This window comes from Callithrix jacchus, chromosome 15 (genome assembly GCF_049354715.1).
Source record: "Callithrix jacchus isolate 240 chromosome 15, calJac240_pri, whole genome shotgun sequence".
In the NCBI taxonomy this organism is placed as follows: Eukaryota; Metazoa; Chordata; class Mammalia; order Primates; family Cebidae; genus Callithrix; species Callithrix jacchus.
In genome coordinates, this window is record NC_133516.1 from 9252331 (window position 1) to 9270791 (window position 18461).

Genomic DNA, 18461 nt, shown 5'->3' on the forward strand with positions numbered 1-18461 from the left:
ACTGAGATACACTCCCATTGCTGACACTCCCTATGCCTGCCATTGCCTAGGCAACCCGCCATAACAGAGACACTCTGCCAATACAGAGGTGGGCCACCATCACCACAGCAGTTTTAACCACACCCATATAAACGACTACAGGGAATTACACTCAGCAGCAGGGTGGAGCCCACGGCAACAGGGCAGAGCCCATGATAGCATAGCAGATAGTGACTGCTGCAAATAGTGACTAGACTGCCTCCTAGCTGGGCAGGACAGTGCAACGGATACTCATAAATAAAGTCCTAACTCCCCGAGACAGAGCATCTGAGGAAAAAAAGGGGGTTTATGAGTTCTGCTTCAGCAGACTTAAACGTACCTGCCTAACAGCCCTGAATGAACAATGGAGCTCACAGCTCAGCACTTGAGCTCCTATAAAGTACAGACCATTTCCTCAAGCAGCTCTGTGACCCCTGTATATCCAAAGAGTCACCTCAAAAAGGATTGATCTGACTGATATTTGGCAGGCATCATTCTGGGACAAAGATAGCAGAAGAAGAAACTGGTAGCATCCCTCACTGTTCCGCAGCTGCTACAGGTGTACCCCAGAGAAGCAGAGCCTGGAGTGGACCTCAGCAGTCATACAGCAGAGGGGCTAGACTGTTAGAAGGAAAACTGAGAAACAGAAATACTTCATCATCAACAATCTGGGTGTCCACTAAGAGACCCAATCGAAAAGTCAGCAACTACACAGACGACCAGCGGAAAAATCCACAAAGATGGGAAGAAACCAGTGCAAAAAGGAGGAAAACACCCAAAACCAAAACACCTCACCTCCTACAAAGGACCCAAACTCCTCACCAGCAAGGGAACAAAGATGGACGGAGAATGAGTGTGACGAAATGACGGAATCAGACTTCAGAAGGTGGGTAATGAGAAACTTCTGTGGGCTAAAAGAACATGTTCTAAATCAATGCAAAGAAACTAAGAACATTGAAAAAAGATTTGAAAAAAGATTCAAGGAAATGATAACAAGAATGGACAACTTAGAGAGGAATATGAATGAATTGAAGGAGCTGAAAAACAACATGAGAACTTCGCGAAGCATGCACAAGTTTCAACAGCCGAATTGACCAAGCAGAAGAAAGAATATCAGAAGTCGAAGATCAACTCCATGAAATTAAACAAGAAACCAAGAGTAGAGGATAAAGCACACAAAAAAAATGAACAAAGTCTCTAAGAAATGTGGGAGTATGTGAAGGGACCTAACCTACATTTGATAGGTGTACCAGAATGTGATGAAGAGAATGAATCCAAGCTGGAAAATACTCTTCAGGATATTATCCAGGAAAATTTCCCCAACCTAGCAAGGCAGGCCAATATTCAAGTCCAGGAAATACAGAGAACACCACAAACATGTTCCGCAAGAAGAGCAACCCCAAGGCACATAATCGTCAGATTCACCAGGGTTGAAATGAAGGAGAAAATACTAAGGGCAGCCAGAGAGAAAGGTCGGGTCACCCACAAAGGGAAGCCTATCAGACTTACAGCAGATCTCTCGGCAGAAACTCTACAAGCCAGAGGAGAGAGGGGCCCAATATTCAACATCCTTAAAGAAGAGAACTTTCAACCCAGAATTTCATATCCAGCCAAACTGAGCTTCATAAGTGAAGAAAAAATAAAATCCTTTGCAAACAAGCAAGTACTCAGAGATTTTGTCACCACCAGGCCTGCTTTACAAGAGCTCCTGAAAGGGGCACTACACATAGAAAGGAACAACCAGTACCAGCCATTCCAAAAACATACCAAATGCTAAAGAGCATCAACAAAATGAAGAATCTGCATCAACTAATGGGCAAAACAGTCAGCTAGCATCAAAATGGCAGTATCAAATTCACACATAACAATATTAACCCTAAATGTAAATGGGCTAAATGCGCCAATCAAAAGACACAGACTGGCAAATTGGATAAAAAACCAAAACCCATCAGTGTGCTGTATCCAGGAAACCCATCTCACAGGCAAGGATATACAAAGGCTCAAAACAAAGGGATGGAGGAAGATTTACCAAGCAAATGGAGAGAAAAAAAAAAAAAGGAGGAGTTGCAATTCTCGTCTCTGATAAAACATACTTTAATAAAGCAACAAAGATCAAGAGAGACAAAGAAGGTCATTACATAATGGTAAAAGGATCGATATAACAAGAAGAGCTAACGATCCTAAATATATATGGACCAAATATAGGAGCACCCAGATATATAAGGCAAGTTCTTTTACAAGGAGACTTAGACTCCCACACAATAATAGTGGGAGACTTTAACACTCCACTGTCAATATTAGACAGATCAACTAGACAGAAAATTAACAAGGATATCCAGGACTTGAACACAGACATGGAACAAGCAAACATTATACACATTTACAGAACTCTCCACCCCAAATCCACAGAATATACATTCTTCTCAGCACCACATCACACCTACTCTAAAATTGACCACATAATTGGAAGTAAAGCACTCCTCAGCAAATGCAAAACAACTGACATAATAACAAACAGTCTCTTAGACCATAGTGCCATCAAGTTAGAACTCAGAATTCAGAAACTAAAAACCACACAGCTTCATGGAAACTGAACTACTGGCTCTTGAATGTGGACTGGATAAACAATGAAATGAAGGCAGAAATAAGGAAGTTCTTTGAAACCAACGAGAACGAAGACACAACATACCAGAATCTCTGGGACACATTTAAAGCAGTCTCCAGAGGAAAATATATAGCAATAAGTGCCCATATGAGAAGAGTGGAGAGATCCAAAATTGACACCCAATCATCAAAATTGAAAGAGTTAGAGGAGCAAGATCAAAAAAACACAAAACCTAGCAGAAGACAAGAAATAACTAAGATCAGAGCAGAACTGAAGGAGATAGAGACACAAAAAGCTCTTCAAAAAAATCAATAAATCCAAGAGCTCGTTTTTTGAAAAGATCAACAAAATAGACAGACCACTAGCCAGACTGATAAAAAAGAAAAGAAAGAACAACCAAATAGATGCAATAAAAAATGATAAAGGGGAAATCACCACAGATTCCACAGAAATTCAAACCATCATCAAAGAATATTACAAACAACTCTATGCACATAAACTAGTAAACATGGAAGAAATGGATAAATTCCTGGACGCCTGTGTCCTCCCAAGCCTAAACCAGGAAGAAGCCGAAACTATGAATAGAACAATAACAATTTCTGAAGTTGAGGCAGCAATTAAGAGCCTACCACACAAAAAAAGTCCAGGTCCAGATGGGTTCACAGCCGAATTCTACCAGACACACAAAGAGGAGCTGGTACCATTCCTTCTGAAACTATTCCAAATAATCCAAAAAGAGGGAATCCTTCCCAAATCATTTTATGAGACCAACATCATCCTGATACCAAAACCTGGCAGAGACTCAACAAGAAAAGAAAACTTCAGGCCAATATCCATGATGAACATAGACGCAAAAATCTTCAATAAAATACTAGCAAGCTGATTGCAACAGCACATCAAAAAACTTACCCACCATGATCAAGTAGGATTCATCCCAGAGATGCAAGGCTGGTTCAACATACGCAAGTGTATAAATGTAATTCAACACATAAACGGAACCAAAAACAAAAACCACATGATTATCTCAATTGACGCAGAGAAGGCATTTGCAAAATTCAACAGCTCTTTATGCTAAAAACCCTCAATTAACTCGGTATTGACGGAATGTATCTCAAAGTAATAAAAGCTATTTACAACAAACCAATAGCCAATATCATACTGAATGGGCAAAAACAGGAAGCATTCTCTTTGAAATCTGACACTAGACAAGGATGCCCTCTTTCACCACTCCTATTCAATATAGTACTGGAAGTTCTAGCTAGAGCAATCAGGCAAGAAAAAGAAATAAAGGGCGTTCAAATAGGAAAGGAGGAAGCCAAATTGTGTCTATTTGCAGACAACATGGTAGTATACCTAGACGACCCATCGCCTCAGCCCAAAAACTCCCGAAACTGATAAGCAACTTCAGCAAAGTCTCAGGATATAAAATCAATGTGCAAAAATCACAAGCATTCCTATACACCAATAACAGACTTAAAGAGAGCCAAATCAAGAACAAATGGCCATTCACAATTGCTACAAAAAGAATAAAATACCTAGGAATACAACTCACAAGGAACGTAAGGGACCTCTTCAAGGAGAACTACAAACCACTGCTCAATGAAATAAAAGAGGACACAAACAGATGGAGAAACATTCCATGTTCATGGTTAGGAAGAATCAATATTGTGAAAATGGCTATACTGCCCAAAGTAATTTACAGAATCAATGCTATCCCCATCAAGCTACCATTGATTTTCTTCACAGAACTGGAAAAAACCACCATGAACTTCATATGGAACCAAAAGAGAGCCCGCATAGCCAAGTAAATTCTAACCAAAGGAACACAGTGGGAGGCATCACACTACTGGGCTTCAAACTATACTAGAAGGCTACAGTAATCAAAACAGCACAGTACTGGTACCAAAACAGAGATATAGATCAATGGAACAGAACAGAGGCATCAGAGGCAACACAACATATCTACAACCATACAATCTTTGATAAACCTGACAAAAACAAGCAATGGGGAAAGGATTCCCTGTTTAATAAATGGTGTTGAGAAAACTGGCTAGCCATGTGCAGAAAGCAGAAACTGGACCCCTTCCTGACACCCTACACTAAAATTAACTCCAGATGGATTAAAGACTTAAACATAAGGCCTGGCTCCATAAAAACCTAGAAGAAAATCTAGGCAAAACCATTCAGGACATAGGAGTAGGCAAGGACTTCATGACCAAAACACCAAAAGCATTGGCAACAAAAGCCAAAATAGACAAATGGGACCTAATCAAACTCCACAGCTTCTGCACAGCAAAAGAAACAGTCCCTAGAGTGAATTGGCAACCAACAGAATGGGAAAAAATGTTTGCAGTTTACCCATCTGACAAAGGGCTGATATCCAGAATTTACAAAGAACTCAAACAGATTTACAGGAAAAAAACAAACAGGCCCATTCAAAAATGGGCAAAGGATATGAACACACACTTTACAAAAGAAGACATACATAAGGCTAACAAACATATGAAAAAATGCTCATCCTCACTGGTCATTAGAGAGATGCAAATCAAAACTACATTGAGATACCATCTCATTCCAGTTAGAATGGCGATCATTAAAAAATCTGGAGACAACAGATGCTGGAGAGGATGTGGAGAAATAGGAACACTTTTACACTGTTGGTGGGAGTGTAAATTAGTACAACCATTGTGGAAGACAGTGTGGCGATTCCTCAAGGACCTAGAAATAGAAATTCCATTTGACCCAGCAATCCCATTACTGGGTGTATATCCAAAGGACTATAAATCATTCTACTGTAAGGACACATGCACACAAATGTTCATTGCAGCACTGTTTACAATAGCAAAGACCTGGAACCAACCCAAATGCACATCGATGATAGACTGGACTGGGAAAATGTGGCACATATACACCATGGAATATTATGCAGCCATCAAAAATGATGAGTTCGTGTCCTTTGTAGGGACATGGATGAATCTGGAGAACATCATTCTCAGCAAAGTGACACAAGAACAGAAAATGAAATACCGCATATTCTCACTTATAGGCGGATGATGAACAATGAGAACACATGGACACAGGGAGGGGAGCACTACACACTGGGGTCTATTGGGAATGGCGGGGGAATAGGGGAGAGACAGCGGTGGGGGAGCTGGGGAGGGATAGCCTGGGGAGAAATGCCAAATGTGGGTGAAGGGGAGGAAGGCAGCAAAACACATTGCCATGTGTGTACCTATGCAACTATCTTGCATGTTCTGCACATGTACCCCAAAACCTAAAATGCAATAAAAAAATCATTATGCGGCGCCACAGTGATGGAAAATTTTATATGGTTTAAACAGAAGAGTACCCTTGTAGAAAAAGCATTTCATTGGCAGCATATCTAATGAGAAGGAAGTGCATGAAACTGAAAATTGAAATGAAAAAAGCAATTTGTTGTCTATGATTTTAGTGAAAGGATGTTTTAGAGTTACATTCACATTCGTATTTATAAAATAAATTTGTGATGGATATTCTGGTTTTAGTTTTGAGACTCATCACTGCCTCTCAATATTGCACATTGTACTAATCTTTCCAGCTTTATTTTCTGCAGTCTTATACCTTCTGTATATGAGAATGACTCTCTCTACTGAGTTACCAGTATGGAAGCAGTACCTCAAGGGGTCATCATCATCAATGAGGACAGACTTATTCCGCTAATGCACAGTCTTTTACATAACTCCAATTTTTTTAAAATGCTACCTTTGTTAGGGATATAGAGAAAACCATAACCTTAAATAAAATATAGAACAGTGAATTCAAATTTTAGCTTCATTAACACCATGTTGTAATCAGCAAGCTGATCATCTATTAATTACAATACTATTTGTAGTGTTTTATTTGTTATTTTGAGAAAGGGAATCTATACTACCTAAAGTTTTGAAAATTGTTAATACCTAAAGAGCAGGTCTCTTCCAATTCGCAGAAAGGTGAATTGGCAATGCTTAGGTTTCTGAGCAACGTGCAAAGTGAAGAAAAGGATCGGTATCATTCTTCGGCCATGCAGTTTTCTTCAATGACCTGTAGAGTCTCCTCTTGTTCACCATGATCATGTGATTGCTTGAGCTATTGTTGATGGCCCATTAATAATGGAAACTGTGTGCCAGTAAAGTTTATTTTTTTAAATACCAGAGCTTCCTTAATTTAAAAATGCTTGATCGTTTTAATTAATACAATTAAAATAATCTCTTTTCTGTCAAAAAAAAAAAAAAAAGAATGTGAAGAAAATGTAGAGACCATATTTCCCCTGCAGTTTTATCTTATGAATGAGGAAACAGGGCCTCAGAGTGGTTGACTGACTTTTCTAAATTCCTGACAGGGTCTAGTAATTGTTTGCCTTACTGTTAGCTATCCAGAAGGTATGTTAGGGTCATAAAATTAGAAGGTCCTAGAATTGTCTTTGTCTATATTTCCCTACCTCTCTTTCTAGGGATTATTTGATGTCTGGATTAGTGATACCTAAATTCCTCACTAGTAGCCATTTAAACCCAGGAGATCTCTTGTGTGGGCAGCTGTTCACATAATGCTAAATGGAAAAGCCCCTTGTCAAAAACTCAGTGGCACTTGGTACATATCCCCTTCTTTCCCTTCTTCTTTGTTCTACCCATTTTTGTCTCTTCCTTCTCTCCTTTCTTTTCTTTTTGAGATGGAGTTTCGCTCTGTTAGGCTGGAGTGCAGTGGAATGATCTCTGCTCAATGCAACCTGTACCTTGGGTTCAAGCAACTCTTCTGCCTCAGCCTCTGAATAACTGGGACTACAGGCATGCACCACCATACCTGGCTGATTTTTGTATTTTTAGTAGAGGTTTCACCATATTGGCAAGGCTGGTCTCGAACTCCTGACCTCATGATTCACCTGCCTCGGCCTCCCAAAGTGCGGGGAATACAGGTGAGAGCCACCGTGCCTGGCCTCTCTCCTTTCTTTCAATGATCCTGCCATCTTCTGACAATCTACTGTGAAAAGAAAATAAAAACATGGGACCCCAGTTTACTACTCCAAAAGAAAGAAATGAAGCTGAAAGCTGAATCATGCAAACAGCTGACTTTCCTTTTGTTCCTCGGCAGATAGCTGCAGATACAAGGTTAAATATCTCCATAGGTAGCCCCTCTGTGTTCACCTTATCTTCTGCAAAGTGTTGGTTAACTGAACATGAGACAAATGCATTGTTGACTCATCTCTTGCCTGCTCTTTTTCTCTTGAAACATGTGGATTACCATACTTTCTCCTCCAGCCCATGTTTCCCCTTTAAATATGGAAACCCTCAAAATTATCTTTGGAGGATGGCATAGACCACAGACTGTTTCTGTGATTCTGTGTTTATTTCTTACAGACATGTCCTTAGCCTTATCAAAATAAACTTCTAAATTGATTGAGACCTGTCTCAGATGCTTTTTGGTTTACACTGCCATTGGGAATTCATCCTTCGTCGCCTGTCTGAATGTGAAATTCTTGGTAAATGACCGGACTGAATAAGATCAACAGATGCTTCTATGGCATGTTTTAATAGATCGTTTTGGTATTATAACTAGTCAAAGGAAGATTTTAATTGCAGTGCAAAAAAAGAAAGAAAGGAAGGAGAAGACATTTAGAGCAAGAGGGGTTGAGGACAGGCCCAGGTAGGAAAGACATTAGGACCCAGGGCACTGAGGAAGAAGAGGGGATGCTGGGAAGCCAGAAGGGAAGACCCAGCATCCAATCACTTTTTCTTCCAGCTGGCCTCATCTGCATCCAAGTGAGTGGCCCTGCTCTGCCCTGTGGCTATTATAAAATAATTTATAACTGTTTCTCCTGTGATTTTCTCACCCCTTTCCTCAACTAGCTTCATTTTTCTCTCACTGCATCTGTTTTGGTTTTATTTTATTTTATTATTTTTTTGACACTTAGTCTTGCTGTGTCACCCAGGCTGGAGTGCAGTGGTGCAATTATAGCTCACTGCAGCCTCGAACTTCTGGGCTCAAGAAATCCTCCTGCCTCAACCTGCTGAGTAGCAGGGACTAGAGTTGTGTGCCCCACACACAGCTAATTAAAAAAAATTTTTTGTGTGTGTGATGGTATCTTTCTATGTTGCCCAGTTTGGTCTGGAACTCCTGGCTTCAAGTGATCCTCGGACCTTGGCCTCCCCAGTGTTGTTATTACAGGGATGAGCAACCATGCCCAGCCTGCACCTGTTTTAGACTGACCTCCTACTTTCCTTTCCTTTTTAATTACAAAGACTGGTTGCGTGTGTGTGTGTGTGTGTGTGTGTGTGTGTGTGTGAGTCTAGAGCATGGGTGGTGGACCAGTGAGAGAACTGCAATGTGTTTGATCAGAATGACAGCATCCAGGAAACATATATTTCAGGTTAAAGGCTTTGCTCTCTTCTCAGGCAGTGAGGAAAGAAAACTGAGGTACTCTGGATTTCAGAGAAAAGTTGAAAGTTGGGGTAACCTAAGTGCCTTTCCAAAATGGAGATTCCTCGACTGACCCTCCATTTCATTCCATCTTAGCATGTATTTGCCCATTGCCTTTCTCAGTTTTTTTTTCTCTTCCGTTATCTGGTATTCCAACTGTATGTAGCAGCTTTATGCGTTAAATAAATTGAGCTCTCCCTGCTGAGCTGTCAGTGAATGGAACTGACCAACAGAACAATCTGTGTAAGTGCTTCTTTTTCCCGGGCCAGACAGACAAGCACAATTATTTGATTGTTGGAGATTGCTGCTAAATGAGGATGAAATAGTGGGTCTGAGGCTTGTGGTGAATATTATTAATAATATAGTGTCATGCATTAATAACACAGTGTCATATGAAACAAAGCTGCAGTGGAGGGTCTGTCTCAAATCCCATTTAAATCACATTTTCAGGGAGATAGATGGTTGAGGAGATGAGCGATAATAAAGTAAAATGTCTTTAAGCACCAATTTAGGAGTTTCAATTTGACTTAGGCTGAAGTTAAGAGGATATACATCACTGTTATGTGTTATTTGGTGGCCAGAATAAAGCATGGGATATATCCCTTGCTAATTATCATCAAAATTATGTTTCTATAATATTCTACTGTGAAAGATTATCTTCACTGTCGTCATTAGAGTGCTTGAAGAGAGGCCACTGCAAAAACTCCATAAAATTCTTTCTGGCATCTATTATGCCTTCAGTTACTATATGCATAGCAAACTTCTTTAGGCCAGCACCACAGAGACTCTTTCCAGATTTCTCTTTCACTTCTCCCCTTCATAAACCTCATAGCCCTGCCAAATGGGATTTGTCAGCACTGTTCCTCAAATGTGCTCTAAAGTCCACTCCCCCCTGGGCTTTTAGCCAAGTCACTCCCGCTTTTCCAAGTGCCCTTCCCAAATCTCATCTCTGTCCTTCAATTAAATGTCCAGATCAAGTGTGCCTTCTGCAAAGCCTTCTTTGTTCACTCAAGTCTGGAATAGGTGTCTACAAACTTTTTACATTAAGGAACAGATAGTAAATATTTCAGGCTTTGCAGACTGCATATAGTCTCTGTCTTCTTTCTTTTTTTAAATCAAAATATAAAAATGATCCTTAGCCTACAGACCATTCAAAAACAGACCACATGAATTTGGCTCATGGAGCATAGCTTGCCAAACCATGGTCTAGGGTGATCTCTCCTTTCTCTAAACTCCCGTACAATTTTGTTTGTGTCACACTGCCAGTTTCTATATAACGTCTGGAAATTATTGGTATAGAAGTAGTTTCTCTATTAGACTGAAGATCTCTGAAAGAAAGCATGTCCCTTATAATGTTTTCCAGAAGGAATATAGCTTATTTCTAACTCTTAAGCTCTTACTTTTATGACAGCTAGGTAGGTCTTCTATCTTCATCCTTACCATGGACCTCTTAGCCAGGCCTTGGGTTTCATAAACGCAGCTGGTAATTAGAGATGGAATAGTTTTATGTATTAAATACTGAATTTGTTGAGACACCATTCTAGGCTCTGAGAAAATATTAATGGATAAGACAAAAATCTCAGCCCCTGTGAAGCTTTGCAGGCTGGGAAGTATTATCTTAGTATGAGCTCTCCTCCTGATTTGTCTCAACTTCACTTTCCTATTTTTCATGGTGTTGACTTGGTAATAGTATTTGCCACTTGGTTTACCAGGGTGTGGTAAATAATAAAAGTTGTATTAGTGAATGGTGACATTGATTATAGATCTAAGATAGCTGGAGATATTTTTTTAAAATATGTCCAACTACCTGAGGAATTTATGAAGCAATTATAGTAGTCCTTCTTTATCTGCAGTTTCACTTCCTGTGGTTTCAGTTACCCACAGTCAACCACCATCCAAAAATATTAAATGGACAATTCCAGAAATAAACAATTCATGAGTTTTAGATTACACACCATTTTGAGTGCATGAACTACCAAGCTATTCTGTTCTTTCCCACCTTGGAGTGAATAATCCTTCTGTCCTGTGAATCCATGCTATATATATATATATATGAAAGAGAGAAAGAAAGAAAAAAAAAGGAATGAAAAAGAGGAAAAAACAGGCACAGGAAGAGGCAGAGAGAACAGGAGTGTTACTTAATTGGCCAGGCTAGAATACAGTCTAAAAATGGGTATTGAAAACCTCCCTTATACCATCAATTGTGCTTAATAATGGCCAACCAATATTTCATTTAAACCTGTGAGTAGGTGTGATGTGGTACTGATGAGTGCATATCTTGTGTGTTTAAAGTGGAGAGTTCTATAAATGTTTATTAAGTTTACTTGTTCCAGATGAGTTCAAGTCCTTGATATTCTTAATTTTCTGTCTCCTTGATCTATCTAATATTGATGTTGAAATCTCCCACTACTACTGTGTGGGAGTCCAAGTCTCTTTACAAGTGTTATGTATTGTGTATTGTGTGCGTACACATCCAGGATCATCAGCTCTTCTTGTTGCATTGATCCTTATACCATTATGCCCTCTTTTGATTTTTGTTGCTTTAAAATCCATTCCATCAGAGGCGAGAATTGCAACCTCTGTCTTTTATTTATTTATTTTTGCTCTCCATTTGGTTGGCAAGTCCCCCCCCCCCAATCCCTTTGTTTTGAGTCTTTATGTATCCTTGCATGTAAGATGGGTCTGGATGCAGCAGACTGATGGGTTTTGGCTGTATCTTTTGATTAGGGGATTTAGTCAATTTAAATTTAGGATTACTACCATTTGATGTTAGCTGGCTATTTTGCCCATTAGTTGATGTAAATTCTTCATTATGTTTATGCTCTTTACTTTTTGGTATATTTTTAGAAAGGCTAATACTGGTTGTCACTTTCTATGTGTAATGCCTCTTTCAGAAGCTCTTGTAAAGCAGCCCTGGTGGTAATGAAATCTCTGAGTATTTGCTTGTTCACAAAAGATTTTATTTTTTTTTCACTTGTGAAGCTTAGTTTGGCTGGATATGAAATCCTGGGCTGAAAGTTCTTTTCTTTTAGGATGTTAAATATTGGCCCCCACTCTCTTCTGGCTTGTAGGGTTTCTGCTGAGAGATCTGCTGTGAGTCTGATAGGCTTCCCTTTGTGGGTAACCTGACCTTTCTCTCTGGCTACCCTTAGTATTTTCTCCTTCATTTCAACCCTGGTGAATCTAACAATTATGTGCCTTGGGTTTGCTTTTCTTGAGGAATATCTTTGTGGTGTTTTCTCTATTATCTGGAGTTGAATATTGTCCTGCCTTGCTAGGTTGGGAGAGTTTTCCTGAATAATATCCTGAAGAGTATTTTCCAGCTTGGATTCATTCTCTCCATCGCATTCTGGTACACCTATCAAACATAGATTAGGTCTTTTCACATAGTCCCATATTTCTTGGAGACTTTGCTCATTCCTTTTTATCCCTTTTTTCTCTATTCTTATCTTCTTGTTTTATTTCATTAAGTTTGTCTTTGACCTCTGATGTCCTTTCTTCTGCTTGACCAATTTGGCTGTTAAAACTTGTGCATACTTCATGAAGTTCTCGTGTTGTGTTTTTGAACTCCATTAATTCACTTATATTCATCTCTATATTGTCTATTCTTGTTAGCATTTCATCAAACCTTTTTTCAAAGTTCTTAGTTTCTTTGCATTGGGTTGAAACAAGTTCTTTTAGCTCCCAGAAGTTTCTCATCATCCACCTTTTGAAGCCTGTTTCTGTTAATGGAACACAGTCATTCTCCATCAGGCCTTGTTCCATTGCTGATGAGGAATTGTGATCCCCTGTAGAGGGAGAGGCATTCTGATTCTGGGTATTCTCAGCCTTTTTAGGCTGGTTTCTTCCCTTCGTTATAAATTTATCCATCTGTCATCTTTGTAATTACCACCTTTCTAATTAGGTTTCTGAGTGGACATCCAATTTATTGATTCCCAGCACCAGAATCTGAGCAACCCACTGCACCGGCTAAAACAGTGGCGTGAAGATTGATGGTGCTTTTCTTCCCGGGAATCTCCGGTCTGACTTCCTTAATAGGCAACTCTGCCTTCCTGGAGATCCAAACATCAGCCAAAAGGGGAACCAGTCCTGTTTACTCTGCACCAAGAACCGCCGTGCCAGCCACAAGAGCCACGGTGGCGACCCGTGGGGCTCTTCCGCTGGGAATCTCCTGGTCTGTGATCAACAAAAATTCATCTAAAAGTGTGGTGTCCTCTTGTTTTCTGTGCTTTCACTGGGCATCACAATCCCGAGCTGCTAATGATCAGCCATCTTGGCTCTCTCTCCCCTTTTTCCCTTTTCAAAATAGTATCTTTTATTTATACATACTTTTTTAAATGACAAGTTTGGGTGACTTTAGACATCTCAGCTCCTTCCATGTACAGGTACCTGCCCTCCCTTGTAGAAGTTCTCTCTCATCTTCGGAAATTCTCAGCTGAAAAAGTCTAAACTTACCTGCACCAAACCATTCTGTGCATAATTTGTAAAGCAAATCTGTAGTGCCTTAGTGTAAGTCATTTGAGACTAGTTAGATATTCATAGTTCAGTTAGCAGTACATGTTAACATTGGCTGTTTCTCAAAGGGAGTTTCTTAGCAGTTGTGAGGAATCCTAATGATGCCTGAGAGTTCTGTCTTTAATGTTGAGATAACCTTTCAGATCTGGAGCCACAGGCCTACTCCGAGGACTGGAAGTCTCTTCATGAGTATAGTTGTCAAAATGGAATTTCTCTCTTCTTGAAATATAAGTTGTTTTTGAAGGGTTATTATGCTGACTACACATTTTACCACTTAAACTTAAATATTCTCGTTGAAGATTCCACATCTCAAATTCCAAAGTATCCCTTTCATTTTCTATGCTTCTTACATAATTTTCTAAAAGTATTTTGTCTTCAGTAAGTCTACTGATGCTGTTTTCAAATTTTATATTTTCTTGACTGTTTCTTTAGTTCTTCTTTTAGAATCTGATTATCTGTTTTCATTTCCATTACCATGTTTGATAACATTTCACATTCCTTGACAGTTTCTGACAAGCTATTCTTATAAATACTTGCTTCTGATTTTGCAGTTTTTATTTCTTGCAGAAAATTCTCCTATGCAGTAGATTGGTAGGTTTGAATAGTCTCAGTTTCTCTTTCCATAATTTGTCTGGCAGCAGTAGATTCTTGTAATGTTGTTTCAATGTTCAGTTTTTCATCTTTAACAGTTTGTATTATTTGAAGAAGTGTCTCTTGCTCAGTTTTTGCCAATCTTTCTTTCTCTATTAGCTGCATCATCTCTAGCTGGTTTTCTTTTAGTTCATTTTCAAGTGAGCTTTTTTCTTTTAGAAGCTGGTGAGTTTTTTTATCCAATGTTTCTTTTTCATCTTGTATCAACAGAATATTGGTTTTCATTGCTTCCATTTCTATACTCATTCGATTATTTTCCTTATTGACAATGGCCATATCACTTTGAGTTTCATGTTCCTTACTTTTTAGTTGATCTAATGCTTCCATCATTTGTTGCTTCTCTAAAGAAAGTTGTATATTTTGTTCTTCTTGAGTTTTTTTTTTGGCCTTGGAGAACATTATATTTACTAATTATCTTTTTTAATTCTTTAAGACACTCTTTGCTGTCTTCTTCTGTTTTAATTAATTTAGACTGAATAGTACTCTTTTCTTCAACCAGATTCTTAAGTTGCTTTTCATATGTTTCAACTTTCTGTATGAGAAATTTTGTGGTAAAGATAAGAGGTTTCATTTTTGACTTAAGGTTTAGATTTTCATTTTCCTGTTCTGTTACTTTTTTCTGTATCTGTACAGATTCTTTTAGGTAATTCTGTAAGTTCTGAATTTTTGCAACACATTGCTCAGTAACAGAATTAACTTTGGAAGTTTTCTCATTTTCAAATATTATTGATCCTTGTTTTACTAGAAATGGTTGTCTTTCTTTGTCTTTCATTTCATGTCTTGTTTGGTCGAGGAATGACAGTGTGTATCTTGGAACTCTGGAATGGAATTTTAAATCTGTAATATTCTTGCCAGTGATGGGAATTTCTTTATTGTTTTTCTCATTTTTCCTTCCCCTGTGTATTTCACTCTTAGATAATTTTTTACATTTTCTACAAAAATTCACATGGAATTTTGACACTGTTTCCATGAATGGGAGTAATTTGTTTATTAATGCCTCTAATTCTGAAATTCTCTTTGATTTTGTATCTTAATTTAAATTGCTATCCATGTTTTCTTCCTTAATAAAGCCAATTTTTTCCTGGTGAAGAGGTGACAGGCCATATTTACTATTACTTTGAACATTTGGATCAGTTTTTAAAATCTGAAGTTCATCTGTAAGTGTCACTTCTCTATCATGTGACTTTTGAAGCTCTTCTTTCATGTGTTTGATAGAATGGCAAATGTCATCTAAATTTTCACAAAATCCATGCTTGAGAAAAGGCACAGTAATTTTGGATTTATCCAGTGTTACTCTATCAGCTTGAGACATCCCATTTTGAGGTACAATAGGTAGAAAATGATAAAGGTTATTATAATTCTTCAAGATGTCAGAATTTTCTGAAGGGTGTATAATCATGTTTGAAGATAAATTGTCTGTTGAAGTTCTCAGAGTTAATGTGTCCTCGAAATGTCTCTGGGATGGAACATACATACTTTGAGAGAGACTGTTCACACTATCACCACTTAATTTTTCTTCTACTGAATGCAGTGTCTTGGACTCCTCGAAGTGATGACTTTTCTCCATAGACAGGTTTTCTTCTTGATTCTCTATAGGCAAATCCTTTTCGATGTGCGTGCCAAACACTAGATTTTTTTCTGAGCTGAACTGTGGGTTTTCTACTTCAATAATACTTTTGTTCAGTATTTCACTGATTTCCGACTGTACCATGCTAACATTCTGCAAAGTCTGATTTCTCAAGGCCTGAAATGATTCCAACTGATGCTGACGGACTTTCAATGTTGATTGTGGTTGGATTTGATTTTCTGATTCTGATATGCAGCCATATTCTGTGTCACTGCCGACACTTTGCTTCACCCCCTCCGAGGAATTTAGGATCTTGGACGCTGAAAGGAGAACGGAGTCAACGTCACTCGCTTCCTGAGGCTGCTTTTCCGGGCTCATCACTGCGGCTCAGGGTCTCTCTTGCAACTGCTGCCCCACGCACCCACTCCGCCGCCCAGAGCCGGACATCCTGTCGCTGGGTAACCGGGTGGCCAGGGCGCTGGCCCCACCCCCACCCTTGGCGGCGCGTGCTCGGCTGGGGCCCAAGGTGGGGTCCCGGTGGGTCCCTCCCATGCCGTATATATTACCCATCCATTAATAATTTAGTAGTCCTCTCAGTTATCAGACCAACTGTTGCAGTATCATAGTGCTTGTATTCAGGTAATCTTTATTTTACTTAATAATGGCCCCAAACTGCAAGAGTAGTGATGCTGGCATATTGTTATACATGTTCTGTTTTATTATTGTTGTTCATCTCTTATTGTGATTAAATTTATAAATTAAACTCTATCCATAGGTACGCATATATGGAAAAAAATAAGCCGGCATGGTGGCTCACACCTGTAATCCCAGCACTTTGGGAGGCTGAGGTGGGTGGATCACCTGAGGTCAGGAGTGTAGTAAGACCAGCCTGGCCAACACGGTGAAACCCTGTCTCTACTAAAAATACAAAAATTAGCCAGGCGTGGTGGCAGGCACCTGTAATCCTAGCTACTTGGGAGGTTGAGGCAGAATTGCTTGAACCTGAGAGGCAGAGGTAGCAGTGAGCTGAGATTGTGCCACTGCACTCCAGCCTGGATGATGGAGTGAGACTATGTTTCAAAAAGAAAAAAGAAAGAAATAAATAAAAATAGTACAGTTATGAGTCATTTAATGACAGGTGTGCCTTCTGAGAAATGTGTCCTTAGGCAATTTTGTTATTGCATCAGCATCATAGAGTGTATGTACTTAGACAAACCTAGATTGGTAGAGTCTACTGCACACCTAGGCTCTATGGTATAGACTGCTACGCCTATGCTGTAAACCTGTATGTAGGGCGTGTTACTGCACTGAATACTGTGGGCAGTGGTAACACAGTGGTAAGAATTTTGTATCTAAACATAGAAAAATTACAGTACAAATATGGTATAAAAGATTTAAAAATGTATAGAGCACTTAGCATGAATGGAGCTTGCAGACTGGAATTTGCTCTGGGTGAGCCAATGACTGAGTGGTGAATGTGAAGTCTAGGAAATCACTGTATTTGTCCTTCTAACAATAAATTAACCTTAGCTTACTGCAACCTTTTTACTTTACACACTTAAAAATCTTTTTAACTTTTTGGCTGTCCTGTAGAAACACAAACACAAACACATTGTATAGCTGTACAAAAATATTTTCTTTCTTCATCTTCTTATTCTATAAGCTTTTTTCTCTTTTTTTTAATTTTAATTTTTATTTTTAAACTTCTTTGTTTAAGACACAAACATACACATTAGCCTAGGCCTACACAGGGTTAGGATCATCAATATGATTTTCCATCTCTATGTTTTGTCCCACAGAAAGCTCTTCAGTGTCAGTGAAACTCATGGAGCTGTCATCTCCTGTGATAACAATGTCTTCTGGAATACCTCCTGAAAGACATGCCTGAGACTGTTTTACAGGTACCTTCTTTTTAAATGTAGGAGTGTGCTCTATAACAGTGTTAAAAAAGTACAATATAGTAAATACATAAACCAGTAACATAGTCATTTATTATCACTATCAAGCATTATGTATTATGCATAATTTTTTTTTGAGATGGAGTCTTGCTCTGTCACTCAGGCTGGAGTGCAGTGGCACGATCTCAGCTCACTGCAACCAGATGCAAGTGATTCTTGTGCCTCAGCCTACAGAGTAGCTGGGATTGCAGGCACATGCCACCATGGCTGGCTAGTTTTTGTAATTTTTGTAGAGATGGGTTTTCACCATGTTGGCCAGGCAGGTCTCAAACTCCTGACCTCAAGGGATCCACCTACCTTGGCCTCCCAAAGTGCTGGGATTACAGGTGTGAGCCACTGTGCCTTGCCTGTGCTTAATTTTATATGTTAGACTTTCACATGACGGGCAGTGCATTAGGTTTGTATACATCAGCATTACCACAAACAGGTGAGTATTGTGTGAGTACTGTTGCCCTGTGGTTGCTATGACATCAGTAGGCAATAGGAATCTTTCAGCTCCATCATCATCTTTTGGGACCATGGCTGTCATCGACCAAAACATAGTTATGTGGCACATGACTGTATATATAAGACTTTGTACTCTCCATGGTCTCAGTCATGCATTGGGGGTCTTGGAACCTATCCCTTAGAATAAGGAGGACTATTTTAACTGCATTTAGTTATCTTGTTATCAGTCAAGATCAACTGCTGATTGTTATTGTCACTTAGCTACATTACA

At 39.1% G+C, this 18461-nt stretch overlaps 2 protein-coding genes across 12 annotated transcripts in view; one reads left to right on the forward strand and one right to left on the reverse strand.

The window, feature by feature from the left end:
- Window positions 1-18461, forward strand: part of FXR1 (FMR1 autosomal homolog 1) — an 819632-nt gene that overhangs the window by 84349 nt on the left and 716822 nt on the right. For 3 of the 11 annotated variants that reach the window (XM_078350220.1, XM_078350224.1, XM_035274330.3), the window contains one exon: window positions 17585-17686. The exons of the other annotated variants lie outside the window; for them this stretch is intronic. The gene's annotated coding sequence lies outside the window, so the exon portion shown is untranslated. The remainder of the gene's footprint in view (window positions 1-17584; window positions 17687-18461) is intronic. 11 annotated transcript variants of the gene reach the window in all.
- Window positions 11321-16246, reverse strand: LOC100400697 (coiled-coil domain-containing protein 110-like). The gene is given in 3 exon segments (XM_008981267.5): window positions 11321-13990; window positions 13992-14599; window positions 14601-16246. Coding segments are annotated over 3 exon segments (2499 nt in total). The 5' UTR covers window positions 16164-16246; the 3' UTR covers window positions 11321-13662.